The 20,087-nt window shown below is 44.5% G+C and overlaps 1 protein-coding gene across 5 annotated transcripts in view; it reads left to right on the forward strand.

The window, feature by feature from the left end:
* Positions 1 to 622: 622 nt before the first annotated feature.
* Positions 623 to 20,087, forward strand: part of Hdac4 (histone deacetylase 4) — a 229,740-nt gene continuing 210,275 nt past the window's right edge. For all 5 annotated transcript variants that reach the window (XM_013351744.2, XM_013351743.2, XM_005361679.3 and 2 more), the window contains exon 1: positions 623 to 851. In XM_013351744.2, the coding sequence (XP_013207198.2) occupies positions 830 to 851 (22 nt within the window). In that variant the 5' untranslated portion in view covers positions 623 to 829. The remainder of the gene's footprint in view (positions 852 to 20,087) is intronic.

Below are 20,087 nucleotides of genomic sequence, written 5' to 3' on the forward strand. Positions count from 1 at the left end.
TAGACACATGGGAGGTAAGTTACGGAATTTGAACTAAAGTTTATGATAGCAGCTATGTGCAGAGAAGTCTGGATGAGCGCTTGTCAGTGGAAAGGCAAGGTGGGGCAGTGACATTTTCCCTGCGCACAGCTTGGATTAAATCTGTATCAGTGGCAAAGTTCTATACTATTTTCTCCCAAAAGCCTGATGGTGGGGAAGTTTCTAGAAGAGTATTTGATATAACTATATAAGACTTTTAGCCGAAGTTGATTTTGCCCCCGAGACTTTTCTGGATTCATACTTGACTGATGCTTCTGGTGGGTGGATGTCAGGGATACTGCTGGGTTTTTCCATGAGTGTAACAGCTTCACAACCCAGCCACTGTGTAGCCATTCTGTGATGTCAGCAGTGCAGCAGTGATGAGGAACATTGCTCGCTGATATTGTTTTGCTCACATGTAGTTTTTGACAAACCTCAGTGGTTCATGCTGAACTGGTTTAGTGTGAATTACTTTTTCTGGTTCTTGGGTTTATAAACAAAGAAAAGAGTGAAAACCTTTTCCCTTAGTTAGGTAATGCCCAGATTCAGTGTTCACATCCCAACTGAGGGCTCCTTTCTTCTCTGACCATGCAGGTTCATCTCTGTAAGGCCAGGTGACAACTTCTGCTCTTCTTGTGGATTACTTGGTTAACAAGACCCTACCAGTGAGACTTCGAGTTTACGCAGCGGGGACCCGAGCCTCCTCAGTTTTGTACTTGCATGTGCTGGTGGAAGTTTGGAGCTGGTTGGAGCTACTGTTTACGTGGACATTTTGAGCCATTTTGAACTTAAGGCGCTGACGCTGCTAGCAATGAGCTCCCAAAGCCATCCAGGTAAGGCCTGTATCTTTGGTTTCTAGTGCTCCTGTTACAGATGTGTTGCTGCTGCCACTGCAGCCTGCTTGTTTTGCTTTAGATTTTGCTTTCCTGTGGCAGTTGCTGTTGGTTTGCAGCATCACCAAGTGTTTAGTAACTGGGGGTTCTTGTCTTTTGGTTCAAGGGGCTGTTGTAGACCTCCTGGAGATTCAAAGGATGCTCTGGGTTTGCATGCCCACTCAAATGGCAGGCAGTTTCCTTGATGACGAGGAAAAAGAATTGTGTTTGAGTATGTGATGGGTAAACATCAGCAGATAACTTGCAGAGTTTCTTGTCAGGGCAAGTGAGGGGCAGTGCTGCTGGGGTGACCCTGAGTAGGGTGAAGCCTTGGTTCCAAACAGCCAATCCTGGGTCTTAGCTAGCTTTCTTTAGTGCCATTTTTTTTTTTTTTCCTTCCCAAGACAGGGTTTCACTGTAGTTTTGGAGCCTGTCCTGGAGCTAGCTTTTTTTTTTTTAATTTATTTATTTATTAAAGATTTCTGCCTCTTCCCCGCCACCGCCTCCCATTTCCCTCCCCCCCTCCAATTAAGTCCCCCCCCCTCAGCCCGAAAAGCAATCAGGGTTCCCTGTCCTGTGGGAAGTCCAAGGAACCCCCACCTCCATCCAGGTCTAGCAAGTTGAGCATCCAAACTGCCTAGGCTCCCACAAAGCCAGTGCGTGCAGTAGGATCAGAAACCCATTGCCATTGTTCTTGAGTTCTCAGTAGTCCTCATTGTCCGCTATGTTCAGAGTCCAGTTTTATCCCAGGCTTTTCCAGACCCAGGCCAGCTGGCCTTGGTGAATTCCCAGTAGAACATCCCCATTGTCTCCGTGTGTGGGTGCACCCCTCGCGGTCCTGAGTTCCTTGCTCGTGCTCTCTCTCCTTCTGCTCCTGATTTGGACCTTGAGATTTCTGTCCGGTGCTCCAATGTGAGTCTCTGTCTCTGTCTCCTTTCATCGCCTGATGAAGGTTAATATTCAAGAGGATGCCTATATGTTTTCTTTGGATTCTCCTTATTTAGCTTCTCTAGGACCACTAATTATAGTGGAGCTAGCTCTTGTAGACCAGGCTGGACTCTAACTCACAGAGATCTGCCTGCCTCTGCCTCCTGAGTGCTGGGATTATAGGTGTGGACCACCACCGCCTGGCTCTTTGGTGCCATATTAAACATTTCATAGGCCTTTCTGATTCTCAATAGCCCTAAATGCCTTTGGAAATGCTGGGTCAAAGGATTACTCTCAGGTCAAGGAGCTGGAAGGGCAGAACAGGATTAGAAACTGTGTACTTGGGCCTTAACAAATACATATAAGATTTGGACTTAGAAAGTAGCAAAGCTTGCATGATCCATGGTAAATGTAGAGAGCCCTGACCTGAAGAACTTCTGGCTGCCTTTGGCTACTTCTAGTGTATTGTATAGTCTATAGAGCTTTAGGTGTCAGTATCTGTCCTGGGTACACACAGGATGCTGGATAGATGCTAGCTAGGATGGATGCTTGAGGTTCTGTCAGCCTATTTCTGAGCCTGCTCCATTGGGTAGAGGCAGAGGCTTAGGGAGGGTCTAGGCCCTTTTCTCCCTGACTGTTGGGAGCAGAGTGGTCACACATACTTCCCTGGGGCATTATCCGTTTGAGAGCTTCAGAGGGCAGGGTTCCAGGCTTTATTTAGGTAGGAGGGTTTTATTGAGTCAGTTTTTCATGTATTGATTGTTCTAAAGAAATGGTTTATGGTGATTGTAGGAAAAAGTTAAGCTGTGTAGACTGGAATGGCTACAGTAGATATTGGTATGTAGATATGCCTCCCACTCTGCAGTGAGATAGAGGTGTGTGTCTTCCCTGTGCCCACATCTGTATGTGAAGTAATGTGTTAGATGTTTTTCTATGTTAGTGTGTTGTGAATATCTGTGATGTCAGTGTGCACATAAACCTGACCCTGACATTTTTCTGACAGTTTGACTGTGCTTTATGTGGTTGTGGCAATATTCATGATAGCTCCAAATTGATATTACACAATTACTATGAATATATTATGTACAGTACTGTAAGTATTTCCACAGGATAACTTATGAAAAACTGAAGCTGGGTCAGCAGACATACAGGTTGAAAATGTCTTTAGGATGGCTGAAATTGCTCCAGAATGTTGTCTGACTGAACTTCCTAGTTGTAGTGTATAAGGGGGCGTAGTTTCCTACCTTTCACCACTCTGGCACTGGGTAGATTCAGTCTGTTTTATTTCTGCTATTATGTTGGAGAAAATGATTGTTTTCTTTGCTCTGTAAACGGGGTTCATACTATGTGACCTGATACAGATATAATCAGATCTTGTACACACTACCCAGGCACTTAAGGAAAAGTGTGCTCTTGTTATTACATTGTTGGTCTAAAGAGGTTTGTAAGTATATCTTTGTACTCTGTTTAAAATTCTCTCATACATATGTATGACCTAGTTATGTACAAGAGTACATTCTCCCTAAATGTTACATTGTCCCTATATCTATTAACTCAATTGAGTTTTTAAGCCAGGATGCCCTTTATTCTTTGTCTTCATGATTTCTGAGAAAAGTAAAATGTTCTGTTGTAGTTATAATTTTGGTATAGTCTTTTAACAATATTAATCATTTTTCTCTATACAGTTTGGTGTTTCTGCCCCAGTGCTCAATTAAAAATTAATGACTATTCTTTTGATTAATGAGCTCTTTTACCAGAGTACAGTGTTTATTCTGTTCTGTAAAATACTTGCCTGTTTTTGGCTAATGGATCTTGCCCCATCTATTTACCTCTGACTTTTCCCAGCCACTTTCTTCAAGCCTTATCCTTGTGAATGGGGTCAGCTAGATCCTGGCTTTCTCCCTCAGAGACTCTTTGCCCTTTGTGTGTGGAATTTTACCTATCATTATTCACTTATTTCCCCTCCTCCTCCTTCCCTCCCTTAGTTGAGGATCAAACTTGGAACCTCTTGCACACCAGGCAAGTGCTCTACCATTGAGCTGCACCTCCAGCCCCTCTGCTTGTTTGTCTGTCCTTGGGGTGTTGTTGGCTCTTTCTCTTGTGTAAAGTTGTATGTGCCTCTGTGTCTTGCAATGAGCTGCTTTGTGCTGAGACCTCAGAATGCTTGCATGTCTGTGGCTGAGCTGTTTGTTCTGGGCTTGGAACTTGCTGAGATTCCTGCCTCTCCAGCCCTGTGGTCTTCTGCAGATTATTTTCTGCAGCCATATAACAGGTGCCCTCCATATGGCATATCACAGTCCTGAATACCAAGAAGGGAGCTGGCTCTGTGCCTAGGCCATAGGTCCTTACTGGTGACACATTTTTGCTTCTTTACCTTGTAGTTTCAGGTGAGTAAGTCATTGTTTTCTAATTTCTCATTGTTAGGCATTGCCTTGAATCCTTCTACAGTTTATATTTTGAATTTAGTGGATTTTGGGAAGAAAGAGAATTAATAGTTGATTACCAAATTCATTGATTTTTAATATTGGGAATTGAGCCTGGAGCCTTGTACAGGTTAATTACAGCCTCCTCCACAGAGCTCTCCAACCTTAGATTTGCTACCCGGAACAGGAAACTTGTGACTATGCTGGGACCAAGCTAGGGAGCCAGGATAGTCACTGTCTCGAGGTTGTCTGTCTTCCTTCTTCTGCGACCCAGTGTCTTCTCTCTGGTCCCATGCCCTGGCCTGCCTGGCTCACTCCTGCATGCTCCTGTGTGGCCTGGTGCAGTGATGGTGGCACATTAGGCCCTGGTGGAGTCCTGTGGCCTTTGGGTCCTCTCTCACATTGGCAGGGCAGCTTGGATTTGGCCTGTTGATGAAGTGGCCTTTTTATTTGCTGTGTATAACTCCTCTCTCCTCTGTTTTCCTTTAAACTCCCTGTGGTGCTGGGTGAGGCCTGTGTTATGATTTTATTGCCGTTCTTTCTGGACTTTGCTAGAGCCAGGCCCTGGCTCTCTGACGTAAAAGCCGCCTAGCTGTTGGGATTTATTGCTCTAAATAACTGTTTCCAGTGCTGTGAGCAGCCTGAGGAAAGGGCTTGGGTTAGTTCAGTTTGTGAAGGAGGTTCTGAATGGTGCTACTGGTCTCGTCCTGCACTGAAGCCCTCACTGTTGGGATATGCCCAGGCAGGCTGTGGTTACTCAGCTCTTAGACCTCTGACTGCGAGGCAGGTCCCCTGCAAATAGTGGTGTGAGGACTGATGTGCCCGAGGTCTGCTGGAAGAACAAGGAGCCATTCATTATTTCCTATCCATTTCCCTTCCAATAATTGCTCTTGTCTTTCTTGATGTTAACGTGAACCTAGATACTGGTAACTGGCTGGCTACCAGGAAACCCAGGCATTGTCACCTGATCACTCATGCACTCAGTTTTTGGCATTACCCTGTGTCTACAGTGTATTTGAACTTCCTTGTTTGAAGGTCTGCTTAGAGAAAGTAGGTATCCACTAGGAGAGACATCTATGGTGACCTAGCTGATGGCCTCAGATCCAGGCAGAGACAGGATCCTTCTGTCTGTTTTCTTATCTCTAAGGTCTTAGTGAGAGGCCTGGCCAGTGTCAGGTTACAAATAAAGTAACCGCTTTGAGGGAGGCGTGTGCAATACAAGATCAGTGCTTTAATTTGGTCCCTTCTATAGTTTAATAATATTCTGTTAGTCTGAACCATCACATGGAAGGAGGTGAAGACTGTGTCAACACAATATAATGACTAGGACTGTTTTCTGGGTCCCTAGGATCCTTGGCCTGGGCTGGCCTGGGCTGAGCTGAGATCCTGAAGTTCCTTCCATCTCTGTGCTCTAGTCCTCACTTTTTTGTTTTGGTTTTCTTTGTTTGTTTGTTTGTTGTTTTGAAGACCGGGTCTGACCATATAGCCCTGGTTGTCCCGGAACTCACATGTGTACCAGGCTGTCCTTCTCTTGTTTCTTGTCTCTGAGTGCTGGGATTAAAGGTGCATGCTTGGTCTTAGCCTTCACTTGTATGGTCTTGAGTTCTATTTATTTCAACCAGTTTGACTGCCAAGGTCATTATATAGTAATGAAGAAATTAAGTGATAATGAGCTTGTATCATAAAGGATTTTTTTGTAGCTCTTATATGGGGCTCTGCAATGTGTTTGTTTCAGGGATACTGCACAGTGTAGGGTAGAGAATGAATTTTGTGGACTGAGGTGCATACAGAAGTGAGTTCTGGACAGCTGGTAGCAGGTGAGTTGCAGACTCTGAGTGAGGCCTGGTGTAAGAGTCCAGTAGACTCGCAGGACAGGTGTGTAGGTAGTTAAGGGTAGCCAGCCAGCAGGAGGCCTAGGAGTGCAGCATTGTCAGCCAGATAGGAGCAACTTCATCCAGATCTGGTAGGGAACAGGAGGGGCACCAGGGAGGTAGCCACTCTGAGGGTGCGACAGTAGGGAGCAAGACTGAACTGGCCAAGTTCATGGAGAAGTGACCATTTTTTCTGTGCCTGCTTCTGGTTCTCTGGAGAAGGAAGTGAGATGCCTCAGGCAATGGACCAGAGTTGGGTGGGAGTGTGTTAATCCTGGGAGTGCTTGAGCCTGCTTTCTTAGGGAAAGACTTCCAGAATGCTTCTTGTATCTTGCTGCCTCCTGCCCAGCTCCTAGCACATGCATCTTGCTGGCATCTTCCCAGCAGCCACCCCAGTAGCATGTGCAGCTCTCAAGTTGTCACCACCCTGGCTTCTCCATGCTGTGATTATCTGGGATCTTAATCAGTCAAGATTTGTTCTGGAAATCATGTAGACATAAGGACTTATTTTTCAACCCATTTTTTTTTTCAATCCTCAAATTGTGTTTTGTCTTTTAAAAATCACGAATACCCTGTCACTAGGAAGAGCTCAGAATATTCACTGTCAATGGTGTGCTGATGGTTTGTTTTGGCAATTTTCTGAAAATTCTTCCACAGTTTGGGGAGCATTTGCATTTGTGTCCGTCTTTCAAAGCCCCCATTGTAGAAATGCAAATTTCTGAGTTCTGAGATGCTGAATGTTAGATGATTAATGATATTGAAATTTAAGAATGAACTCCTGGTATGTATTTGACACAGAAAACTCAATACTCGAATCATTAGGAACCATTGAGCACAGCTTGGTGCTGGAATAGAAAGGCCATAATTGCAGCACCCGGCAGTGGGGGCAGGTCGTACGTGGACAGGTGTGCAGATGCATGCCGCCTCCAGAGCTGGTCTATGCAAGGCCGAGAGCTGCTCCAGCTGAAGAACTGGCTCTGTTTAACCGTAGGTGTTTAAAACTTATAGTGATCATAAATCAGCATTGATTACTTGCTTACTCCAAGTCAAACACCGCTGTGCTTTTAAGGGACCAGAATGAATAGCAAGTTCGTTCTGAATTGTGCTTTCCAGTTATTACATTTATGTGTCCTGATAACCTTGTGAAGTGAGCTGGAACGCCATCGTGCCATTGTGTGGGTGAGGAAACCAGTATTGCCTGCCATCAAATAACTGCCTAGGTTGAGGTCAGTCAGTGCTTCAGAGGCCAGCCAGGAACGGGAGTCCATGTCCCACACATGGTTCTCTGTGGGCAGCAGAGTGCTTTGGATCCAGATAAGTCTAGTTATCCTCTCTACAGTATGGGACTTCCCAGGCCAGGCAGGCCATTCAGGGATGGAGTGATTCTTGCTAAGAGAAGGGATAGGCAGATCATAGCAGCTCCCAGAAAAACTGTATACATTTGAAGATGTTCCCCCAGAAGAGCTGTACTGGCTGAGTCTGAAGAGCAGGGCATGATGCTTGCTGCCTGGGGTACGTGGCCTAGTGGAAACAAGGCTTAGAATGGAGGGAGAGAGTTGGATTTGCTGTTGCGGTCTGCGTTGCCATGATCTCATCACGTCTAGATACAGAGGCTCTGACCTTATTCCCCTTTGTTATCCTCTCCTGCTACATACAGTATTACCATGGATCTTGGCTCTCTTAGCTCAGCCATGCTTGGACTTATGGTTTTACACTGTGTGCATTGCATATTAGGTATATTTCAGACCTCTGAAATCTCTTTGCTGGCCATGGAAAGCGGAATTAAGCTGAGTGGGTGCCTTGTGAACCATGTTAATTTGGAGATTTGGGTGAAACTGAATGTTTCTCCCCAGCACACCTCTCTGTCTGCTTAGTTCATGAGAACATTAGAAATGGACACCGAGGAGCACTGTGATGATGAAAGCAAATGAAGCGGAACAGTAGGCTCACACTGCTTTCATCAAGTGCTCAGCATCTGAGCCTTCCTAGCTCTCACTGTCACTGTGTACTTAGCAAAGAAGTCATGAAGCTTATCTATAGGTAACACTTGTATGTTTTAAAATAAAATCTATGGCTAGTTACATCTTTTTTTTACAAATCCCATCAGAGATAGCGTTTGTAAAGAACTATAAAGTTGGTTAAAGTATCTTGGTGTTCTCTTATTTAGTGGTCATTAGCAGGATGAATTGATTTTCTGCATTCAATGACATTCTCACAAGACCTAAATCAGCTTTGACTTTGTATTCCCTTTGTTGGGATCGGTTGTTGTCCAGTCATGTCAGCCTTTGATAACCGAGATTGATATGGGCAGTCATGTATGTATGTGTGGGTGTGTGTGTATGTGTACATGCTTCTGTGTGCATGTGAAGGCCAGAGGTCAGCCTCAGGTGTCATCCTCAGGAGCCGCCCACTTTTTTTTTTTTTTTTGACACAGGGTCTCTCACTGAGACCTGGGGCTGGCTGGTAAGGGTAAGCTGGCTGGCCAGGGAGCCCCAGAGATCCTCCTGTCTACACTTCCCCAGTGCTAGGTAATATATACCACAGTATGCCACTAGGCCCAGCTTTTTACATGGGTATTGGAGACTGAACTCAAGTCCCCATGCTTGTACAGCAAGGACTGGAATTTAAGGGAGAGCTTCCCCTTCCCCCTTAAGTTCCAAACTCTCAGAACAGTTTTTAGAAGCCTATTCCTTGTATTCTGGTTGTTTAGTTTCTGTGTCTCTGTTCATTTCTGCTGCTGTAATAAAACCCCTTTGGTGATATGACTTAAAGTCTACAGAAATTTTAGGTGCATTTCTGGAGGCTGGAAGGCTAAGATCAGGATGCTTGTGACTGTCTGGTCAGGGCTTCCCCGGCCTCTGCTTCGTCCCACCCTGCTGCTTGCTTTTGTGCTGGCGCCAGGAGCCCCTCCCTATTGAAGGGCCCTCAATACACTCTGGGTGTTGTCCTCACACTTCATTTCTTCCCTGTGGCCGTACTTCTTAATGCTGCTACACTGGGTGGGGAAGCCAACATTTAGACTTCACAGAAGGTGTTAAAAAGCTTCCACTGGAAGAGCTGCAGGCCCCACTTGAATTAGTTTTCACTCACAGTTGGTGTGCTCTTCTTCCATTCTTCAAGGAAATCTCTTGGAGAAAGTGGACTTAATTAGAGCCCTGAGTGCCCTGTTGATTCAAAAGACCTCACTATTGGTATGGGTGTTCTGAGAAAACTGTGAGGTTATAGTTTCTAATGCATGTAGTCTTAAGCAAGTTAGGCTGCTTTTAGTGGAAGCCCCTCCTTCCTATATTCAGCCATCAGCATGATGCAGAATTCTTGATGCTTTTATTTTCATCTTCACATGGAACCAGTCCATAACAAGGACTGACTGATTCTTCAAGCCCATGCCTTTCTCTCAGATTGATGCAGTGTGCATACCTGCCCCTACACCTTACCTTACTGCTTGCAGCTGCAGGGGCTCCTTATGAAGTGGCCACCTTATCCTCCATCCTTCTTTCTGGTAAGTAGTGTTGTTTTTTTTTTTTTTTTAAAAATTAACATAAAAATAGATTTATTGATCATTTCATGTGTATGGATGTTTTGTCTGCATGTATGTCTATGTATCATATGCATGCAGTGCCCACAGAGTCCAGAAGAGGGTGTTGGATTCCCTAAAACTGGAGCTACCATATGGGTACTGGGTTGGAACTCAGAACTTCTGAAAGAATAACAAGTACTCTTTACTACTCAGTCATCTATCCAGGCCCAGTGCTTTGTTTGGTTCTATCCAAAGGACTAGAGAGATATAATTAGTCTTTCTTACACATCAGGGATTGAAAGTGTTTTAGAAAGTTTGAGGTAGTGCCTGGGGAAACTGGTTGCAGGAAATGCCAGCAGTTTCCTTGGAAAGCTTCGGCGTAACTTGGAGCCATGCAGAGTTCTCTTCATACTGTGCCCTGTGGTCACCTTAGTGATGGTAGAAAGTAGAAGGTTAAGGCCCCCTGGAAAGCCTGCATGGGTATTGGTCTGAACGTGGTGACTGAGAAGGGAACCAGATCTTCGGGGACTTTTGTCTCCCTCTTGCAGCATCAGGGCAGGTAGCGAGGGGCCTGCCTCGGAGTGGAGGCACTCAGCCAAGGATCAAGGACCATATGGCACAGATGTCCTCATTGTTGGGCCTTCCTCTGAGAGTCCTGTGTCTGCAAAAGACATCTTCATATAGGAAAGTGGTTCTTTTCTAAATGAGCATAGGTTTCACTGTCCTCTGTAGACATTTGAGGGAATATATTCGTCTTCCCCTTCAGGCAGTTAGCACAGGCAGTATGGTAGCAGTGTATCTCCTAGCACCATTGCTGAGGCCAGAGATGGGGCCATTGAGACTTGGCATGCTGGCTGCCCACCATGGCTTCAGTGCCCCATAATGCTTAGCCTAAAGGAAATGTACCTGCTGGGCTTTAGGTGGGAGATTGGGCTTTCTTTTGAGCTGTCTCCCTTGGGGTTCCTTTCTAGACTCTGGAAGTAGTTCAGTTTTTCATCCACCTTCCTGTTCTCCTGTGATTTGGCTCTCTTCTGTCTTCCCAGTCATGGGAAGCATCTTGCATACGTCTCATGGTGGAGGGGAAGGTAAGGTAGGGTCATGTCCACTTGTAGGCAATAGTTGACTCAGTTCAGCTGAGGTTCACAGACTAGTTGGCATGTATTTGCTTGAGAATGCAACCAGTCACCTCCTTGAGCTGGGGGACCATAGACCTTGAACCTGGTAGTCTGACATCTCACTGGGGCCATCCTGAGTAGAGGGGACAGTTTGAGTTTCCTTCAAGCTTGTGTAGTTGATAGAAGTTGGGAGACTGGCAGGTGGATAATCTGAACTGTCTCCTTGCAAAGGTTTTTACCAGGCAGCAAGGAGATGGGTAGCTAACACCCAGACATTCTTACAGTGAGAGGGCTTTGCTTGAGTAGGAGTGGACAGGCAGTTCAAAGTGTTTGAGTTAGCATTTTCATTTTGCTTGATTTTTTTTTTCTTTTGGTTTTTCGAGACAGGGTTTCTCTGTGGTTTTGGAGCCTGTCCTAGAACTAGCTCTTGTAGACCAGGCTGTTCTTGAACTCACAGAGATCCACCTGCCTCTGCCTCCCGAGTGCTGGTTTTTTTTTTTTGTTGTTGTTGTTAATGTTGTTCTTGGTGTTTGTTTATTACAGGCTGGCCTGAAACTTAGCATATGACCCAGGCTAGTCTTGGACTCAAGATTTTCCTGCCTCAGTCTCCTGAGTGCTGGGGTTACAGGCATGCCCTGGGAAGTATGTTCCACTTGAGGCACTGATTAAAATTATTTGTGATGATAACATCTTCACCATTGCTTTCTGTAAAAGCAAGCTCTGTATTTTCTAGTGTTAGATATTTTATAGTTTTCATCATCCATTGTTAAATTTCAGGTACCTTCCCTTAATAGCTTGTCTGAACACCTTCAAAGTGAGTTTTATACATATCTGACTGAAAACAAAATTCTACCACTGGAAAACTAAACTGAGTTTCTGATAGATCTCAGCACTGGGCAGGAGCTTCAGGGCTCATGCCAGGTCCCTGTTGATGCTGCTGCAGAGCCTCCTGCCTGAGTGAGGTCTTTGAAATGTTGGTGTTCGCTCCATTCTTGCTGTGGGTGCTCACAGAGACTTTGGGATTGGCAGAGGTCAGAGCTTATTGAATGCTATGGCCTCTGCTGATTCTAAACTGTGTCTTAGTCCTCAGGAGTCACAAGGTCACTGCAGTAGACTCAGGAACCCACCTTAGAAAAATACCAGAATTTAAATTTGTCCTACTTTATGTAGTGAACCTAGAACATTTGATCAATTGTCATTTTTAGACTTAAAATACCTACTGTGAATAAATGAGAATTTAGCATGTTGGTTTATATCTGTGAGTCCTGGGTCAGTCTGAACCACAGAGGTTACTGCATTGTTGCAGAGGTGAATAAAGGGATACTTTTCACCCTTTAGAGTGTAGAGGAAGCTTGGGGGTCATGAAGAGGAAGTTCATTGGCCTATGGGAGTGTGGCATCTTTGGTCTGCCTGTGAGGTGCACTGGGAGGTGTCAGGAGCAATGTGTTTGTAAGTCTGAGATGAGGCATGGTCCATGGCAGCCCAGAGCTGTTTTCACAGTGCCCTTCTCAACTGCTTGTCTCTTCTTCTGTGAGCAGTCTCAGTGCCAGGCCAGCAGGTGGTCTGCATTGGAGCATTGCCAGACAGGGCCTCCGGGCTGTGTATGTAGCCTGGCCTTCTTGGGAGTCTCCCCTGTTCCTTTTCTTTGTCTCTGAAGGTGAAGCAATGTGTAGAAACAGACTAGTGTTGCTGGGCTCATTGGTAGCTTGTCCCCAGTCTGGCCTGGGTCCAGTCTGCACTGCATGTATTCCACAGGGGTCTGGCCTGCAGACCTCAGCGGAAGCCAGTTGTCTTGTCTGCTCCTCTGTTCCTGGAAAGCCTTGCCACACACAGCCAGGGCCACTCTGGGTGCATCCGGTTTCTGCTGTTGCCGTTTATTTGGGAGCTATTGGCTCTGGTCAGATATGTGGATGTGCTGTTAATTTGTCCTCATTTTTGGTAGGAAGTTGGTGGCTCAGACGAAAAGAAGAGCCACAAAATGTCAAACCCAGCAGCAGCCGTCTGACGTGGCTGTTGATCACCACAACATGGAATGAAGAGGAAGCTTTGATTTCCTTGCTTGCTAGGTTGAGGCCATATTTTATTGACTCTTTGGAGTCCTGATCCCTTCCTGTTAGTATTGCTAAAATTTTCTGGGTGAGCCAGTGGCATAGGAGTCCCTGTGTCTGTGAGGGCTTAGTGCTGGTGTGAGCTTCTGGTGCAGCCTTCCCAGAGTTGAAGGGAAAATGGCAAAATCTCAGGTGTAGTCTGACGGTGATAGCCACATCTCCAGAGATGCTGTTCTGCCATGACCCCTGGCTGCTGCTCTCCTGACAGCCAGCTGTTCAGCTGTTCTGTAAAGCCAATATGGAGCAGAGAGCTCATTCTAGGCCTGACTCTTGTTTGTGTGATGAGATGATCCTTCAAGCCATGATGATTTCCCCATCAGTCCTAACCAGTGGAACCACACGAAAGTATCAGATCCTGGAAAATCTGTATCCAGATATACCTGCCAGCCCCTCACATCTGCCGAGCGCATAAAAAATACCCAGAGGCATCTAGGGAAAGGTGGGATTCCTGGATGGGGTCCCAGAATAGGAAACCATGGAAAATGGAGGAAATCCAGGAAAAGTCTTGATTTCAGCTGTAAACTGTGTATCAGTGTTGACTCCTCGGCCCTGGCTGTGCACCGTAGATTACTAAGAATCTGAGCTCCAGAAATGAAGTGCATCAGCAGGTGTTCTTTCAGGAGTGCTTGTTCATCTACTGCAGGCACCCCAGAATTTAGTGCTTGCTTTGTTCCTTTATGCTTGCATATGGATGTGAGGTCACCTGTCCTACAGATCTTCACTTGATAAACACGAGATCTAAGTGTTCCCATGTGGGAGCTTTCTCTTGACGGATGCCAGCCTCCAGACAGGTGTGAGGTCTCAGTGGGAGCTCAGGAAAGAAGGGCACCTGGACCTGCTCTGCAGAGAAGTAGCCACAATGTTCCTGCCCTATTGCACCCACATCCCTGCTCAGGCATCATCCTTCACTTTTCCTATGTTAGATGAGTTTTTTAAGTTTATTAAAATGGCATCCGTACAACATTTGCTCTTTTCCGTCTGGATCCTTTCAGTAGTGTGTTTGCAAGGTGGATATGGCAGCTGGTCTATTTCCATGGCTGTTTAATGTTTCACTGGACAGACTAACCCAAGGTATTCTTTCATTTGGTGCTGATGTTTGCATGGTTTTCACTTGGGGTTCTTCTGTTTGATGCCATGGTAGCTTGTGTGTAGCGGATGATCTGTGCAGATTGCCTGTGACAGTGTGCTCTGACCTGTGCTGCATTACCGTGCTGTCTGACTCACATGCAGTCTTCAGCATTCTGTACAATCTTCTCATCTTCATTGTCACGGCTGAATTAACTAAAGATGCTGATCACTTTCATACGGATAACCAGCCGTATGTGGGTGGTGGGGAAGTTGCCTCTTCAGTTCCTGGATGGAAATTCAGGAAACCAATTTATCTTTGTTTTTCTTACTGATTTGTGGCAGCTTTTTTGTTTAGATTGGGTGGATATGTGTCTTTTTGTTAGTTATGTCTTCTGCTTTTTTCTGTCAATCCTATGGGTTGTCTTTTTCTTTTTTTAAGTGTTTTTATTTAACAGATGCTTTTAATTTTAATATAACACATTATTTCACTTGATTTATTTGTGCCTGTCTGAAGGACCTGAGGAAGCTCTGTATAATTTTTAGTAGAAACATTACCACTTTATCAGTCATATTTGGATTTTTAAAGTATGGTGCAAAGTGGGGGTTAGATACTTTTAATTTTAATATTTGGTTAGTTCAGTGGCTTACTGAAGGGTTAATGTTTTCTCTTTTACTGTACAATGCCAATCAAGTCTCTATGTGAGTGGGTTTGGTTCTAGACTGTTCTGACCCATCTGACCCATTGCCCTACTTGCCTGTGCCAACAGAGCCATCTTGTCAATTATGTTCTTTTTGAACTAGTTATGCTAGTTTTTTGTGAGGGTTTTTTTGTTGTTTGTTTGTTTGTTTGTTTGTTTTGAGACAGGGTTTTTCTGTGTATCTCTGGCTGTCCTAGAACTCACTCTGTAGACCAGGCTGGCCTCAAACTCACTGAGATCCGCCCGCCTCTGCCTTCCTGAGTGCTGGGATTAAAGGTGTGTGCCACCACTGTCCAACTGTGAGTTTTTTTTAACTGTCTAAAGTCCTTTTTAGTTACTGCAGTCTCTGTATTAGAGTTTTGTTGATTTGCGTATGGAATAAGTTTTATTTCCGATTTTTCAACCCATGAGTGTGGTATATGTTTTTGTCTATTTAGGTCTTTAATATCCATTTTGTATTTCTCATAGTTGAGGTTTTATTTCTTTTTTTTTTAGACTTCTCTGTGTTTTTTCCTGTTTTGTTTCCTATTCACCTTTTTTGTTCATTATGTTTAGAAATACAATTGTTTTTTTATAATCACCTTGTCACCGGATGTATGACATAACTTTCTTTTCACACTAGTTTATATATATATATGTATATGTATGTATATATACATATATATATATATATTTTCAGCAAATACACACTATCTGGATATGACTGTTCTGTGTGCTGAGTTCTAGACTGTCTTTCTGTGCTGTCTGGGACCTCCAGTCAGTGGCTGAGCAGCACTGTATTGTGGGTATCTGTGTCTTGCTGCAGCAAGAAGGAAAACTCCCAGAATGTCATCACCAAGGTAGCATCTGATGTAGGCTTTGTGCAAATGGTCAATCATGATAAGGGTGTTCTCATCTATCATTAGTGTGCTGAGAATTTTCTAATCAGACAGAGCATGTTTAAGATTTTAGATTGAACCACATGAACCACAGATACCCACAATACATCCTGTAAAGTTAAAACTTTTATTTGGTTTGGCTTAATATATTAGATTTTGTATATATCAATTAATAATAGATTTTCTTTCCTTTTATTTGACTAATATAAATTTTCTCATTAGATTTTTATTTTTCTTTCTGGTTTTTGAGATGGGGTTTTTCTCTGTAGCCCTGGCTGTCCTGGAATCAGCTTTGTAGACCAGATTGACCTTGGACTCACAGAGATCCATCTGTTTCTGTCTCCCAACTGCTGAGATTAAAGACGTGTGCTATCATAACTATGGTGATAATATACACATAGTCCTGCAATTTTTTTTCTTTCCCTCTTTCCCCTCCCCTCTCTTTTCCTCTCCTCCCCTCTCCTTTCCTCTCCTCCCCTCTCCTCCCCTCCTTTCAACTCCCCTTCTCTCCCCTCTTCTTCCTCCCCCCCTTTTTTTGGACAGGGGTGTGTGTGTGTGTGTGTGTGTGTGTGTGTGTGTAGCTCTGGCTATCCTGGAACTCATTCTGTAGAACAGGCTGGGCTTGATTCAGAGCCTCAGAGATCCAACAGCCTCTGCCTCCCAATTGCTAAGACTGAAGGTGTGCACCACCACCGCCCAGCTTAGTTTCTTTTCTTTTAAATTTTGATATTAAGCTAATGCTGGCTCCTTAAAGTGTGATGGAGTCCTTTCTTAATTTTGTTATTGGCAAAGATTTTCTTTTTTTCTTTTTTCTTTTTTTTGTTTTTTGTTTTTTTCGAGACAGGGTTTCTCTGTGGTTTTGGAGCCTGTCCTGGAACTAGCTCTTGTAGACCAGGCTGGTCTTGAACTCACAGAGATCCGCCTGCCTCTGCCTCCCGAGTGCTGGGATTAAAGGCGTGCGCCACCACCGCCTGGCTTGGCAAAGATTTTCGGTAGAGTCTGTTGACCACATCTCCAGTGCACCACCACCTCACGTCTTTCTACCACTTAAGATAATGTAAGAACCAGTTCTGTTTTTCAGCTAGGCTAAAAATCAGGCAGTAGATTTAGATTGTATTTGGCTTGTGGACTCTAATGTGCCCACCCTGTCAAGCCTTCTGAGGAGTTCAGGAAGCCATTATTATTATCCCTGAGGTATTTGGAAGATCTCTAGATAAACCCATCTCTGGGTTCAGTGGTCAAGTGCCTCTGCCCTCTCATCTCTGTACTGTCTGTGGGGTTGTTGTTATCTTCCTTTTCCCTTCCTGATGATGGACGTTGCCTAGTTCCTTCTCCTCACTGGACTCATGGACTTACTAGTTGTTTTAGTATTTGTAAAGGACCAAGTTCAGTTTCTTGATTCAATTGGATTGGATATCAACTGCTGCTCTTACAACCTTTCCTTCATTTTATTCTCTAGTTTCAATATGCTGGGTATTTTGTTTGCTTACTGATTAAAGTATTCAGATCAATACATTTGTTCACACTTTCTTGTTTTGTAGTAACTGTATTTAAGACTTGGCATTTCAGTAAGTGTGTGGCTTTAGCCAGATTGTGTGAACTTTTTGATACATTTGCTTTGTCATTCAGTTAATAGTATTACCTAATTTTTCATTGTATCTCCTTTGAACAATGGGTTATTTGGAAACGGTTATGTAAATTTATAGGCAAGTTTCTTTCCTGCCCAGTACCTCAGCTGTTCAGTTCCAAAGAAACACACAGAGACGCCATTTATAATCAGAGACTGCACTTTCGTTTCCTGGCTGCCCAGACCTGCATAGTCACACAGACTATATTAATTGCAACACTGTTTGGCCAATGGCTCAGGCATATTTCTAGCTAGCTCTTACATCTTAAATTAACCTGCTGGGCAGTGGTGGCGCACGCCTTCAATCCCACCCAGCACTTGGGAGGCAGAGGGAGGCGGATCTCTAAATTCGAGGCCAGCCTGGTCTACAAGAGCTAGTTCCAGGACAGGAACCAAAAAAACCTACTGAGAAACCCTGTCTCGAAAAATCAAAAAAAAATTTTTTAACCTGTTTCTATTAGTCTATGTATTGCCACGTGGCTGTGGAATTACCTCATTTTCTACATGTCTTGTTTCCTTGGAGGCTGGCTGGCATCTGCTTGACTCTGCCTACTCTCTCTCTATCTCTTTGTTAGAATTTTCCTGCCTGGCTTCACTCTGCTAAGCCAGAAACAGCTTTATTCATCAACCAATAAAAGCAACACATATACATTTCCTAGGTTGGTTTTTTTTTTTTTTTTGTGGCTTATTTTGGTCAGTCTTCTAAGTGTTTCACAAGTTCAATTCTATGGCATTTAGTCAAGTTTGATAGTTGTAGTGCTCAGATCTGTGACCTGACCAGTGTCCTGCTGCTTTTGGAAGGCTCTGCTGTGATTGTAGATGGGAGGGAGTCTCCTTTTAGTCCTGTCAGGTTCTGTTCTTGTGTGTGGTGTGTCTATTTTAAGCCCATACAAATTGGAAGCCTTACACTTTAGTGTTAGAATACCATCTTTGTGTTATTATGGGATGTGTCTTTTTCTCTCTGTGTTGTTACCTAGTGTATAAAGTCCAATTTCAGGTTCTATGAGAGCCAGTCCATGCTGGTTGTCTCCTTGTTCTTTGCTCGTGGCTTGGAAGATAGCAGCTGCCCGAGAGGCTGATGACTCAAAGTGCTCTTCCTTTCTCTCATCCTTCTCTCTTCCCTCTCCCATTGGCACTCCATAGCTCTGACTCCCTTGACAGTCCTCCTGTTGCAAAGCCAGCAGATACATCTGTAATAGTTTACATTTTATCCTGACCACCCTCATCCTTGACTGGAGGGTGCTTTGGTAGAACTCAGTTCTGTAAGTCAAGTCCTACCTGCCAGGGTCAGTTGTCCTGTTTTCTGCCTAATGTCAGATGTATGTTGTTGGCCACTTTCCCCTGTCCTGCACTGTCCAGATGGCTCTGTTTTCTCTGTTCCATGGCTGTACAGGTTAGCTGATTTTTATGTTGCAGTGAAATGAAGTGGGCTGAATTACATCTGTAGCCTTGAGCCTCTTTAATAGCTCTTTTATTCATATCTTTTATGAAGTGATTTGTGTTGTAAGTGGTGTGAAGCCTCTCCCTGCCTGCCTGCCTGATACCTATCTTCCCATCTGTGCATCCAGCCCCCTTAGCATCAGTGAAGAGTCCATTCAGGAGTTAGCATTAGCTTGAGAAATAGTTTGGGAAGGAGGAGGTATGGTGGGTATCATAACTATGATGGGATGTGGGGGGGCCGGGGACAGAGTACTTGCTATACAGTGGGAGTGGAACTCCAGTCCTTTGTCCCCTGTGGAGCCAGGGGCTATGTGTTAAAGACCTTAGTTCTTGATCCTAGGATTTCCTCTATTCTTATACACTGATGAAATCAAGGTCCAAAAGGGTACAGTAAACCAGAGGCCAGCAGATGGATGGTTTGGGGGCTACCACACTTGGGATAGCGTGTAACATGACTTCTTTAGAGTATTTCTTGTTTTGTTTTTGAGATATAGGAATGCTAGCTGTAGTTAGCCATGCATTTGCTGTAACATATGTGTCATTAACCTTGCATTTTAGGTGGCATGGTTATACATAGTTAACCATGTGTTTGATAAAACATGGTATGTGTCATTAACCATGTATTGTTATGACATAGTTGTACATAGTTAGCCATGCATTTAATGTAACATGCTGTGTGTTATTAACCATGCATTTGATGTAATATTGTTGTATATGGTTAGCCATGCATTTGATGTGACGTGGCTATGTGGTGAACCATGCTTTTGATATGACTCAGCTGTGCAAAGTTACCCATGCATTTGATGTGATGTGGCTGTATGTAGTTAAGCATACATTTAATGTGACATGACTGTGCATGTGTTTGATGTGACATGGTTGTGTGTAGTTGACCATTGTATTTGATGTCACATAGCATCTGGGGGTGTGCAAAGAGGGTTGCAGGAAGAGCCTGACTTGCCCATGCAAGTAGGATACCCTGGGAGGAGGCTGCTGCAGACACTGCATCCCTCACATTCTAACTTTTTCCTTTTTAGGTGGTCTATTTTACAAACTTTGAAACCCATTTCCTGAAAAAGGAATTATAGCAATAGATTATAAGATCAGAGGCTTCCAGTCATTTCCATAGACACCCCCAACCATGGAGTGTGCACACTGGTGGGGTTGTGTAGACGCCATCAGAAGGGGACCCCTGGGAGAAGATTGGCTCTGGGGCAGACCAGTGGATACTGCGGCCAGCCGCAGCAGGGCCAGGCATTGTGGCAGGACCTCCCCAGCCTGGGCCTGGGCCTGGACCTGGGCCTGGGCCTGATTTACCAGCCTGGAGCTGCTTGGAAACCTTGGGTGTGCTGCTCCCAGAGGAGGAGTGGCTCTGCTTACACTTTCAGCCTCAGGGCAGGCAGCCCTGGCCAAGTGGTTTCTTAAAAAGAATTCTTCCTCCCCTGATTAATTTCTGGCATGCAGTGCTTGGGAGCTCTTGCGTCAGTAAATCGTCATGAGCCCTCAGTCGTCTGGATCAGACATAAAC

The sequence above is a fragment of the Microtus ochrogaster genome, linkage group LG4 (genome assembly GCF_000317375.1).
Source record: "Microtus ochrogaster isolate Prairie Vole_2 linkage group LG4, MicOch1.0, whole genome shotgun sequence".
NCBI classification, from domain to species: Eukaryota; Metazoa; Chordata; class Mammalia; order Rodentia; family Cricetidae; genus Microtus; species Microtus ochrogaster.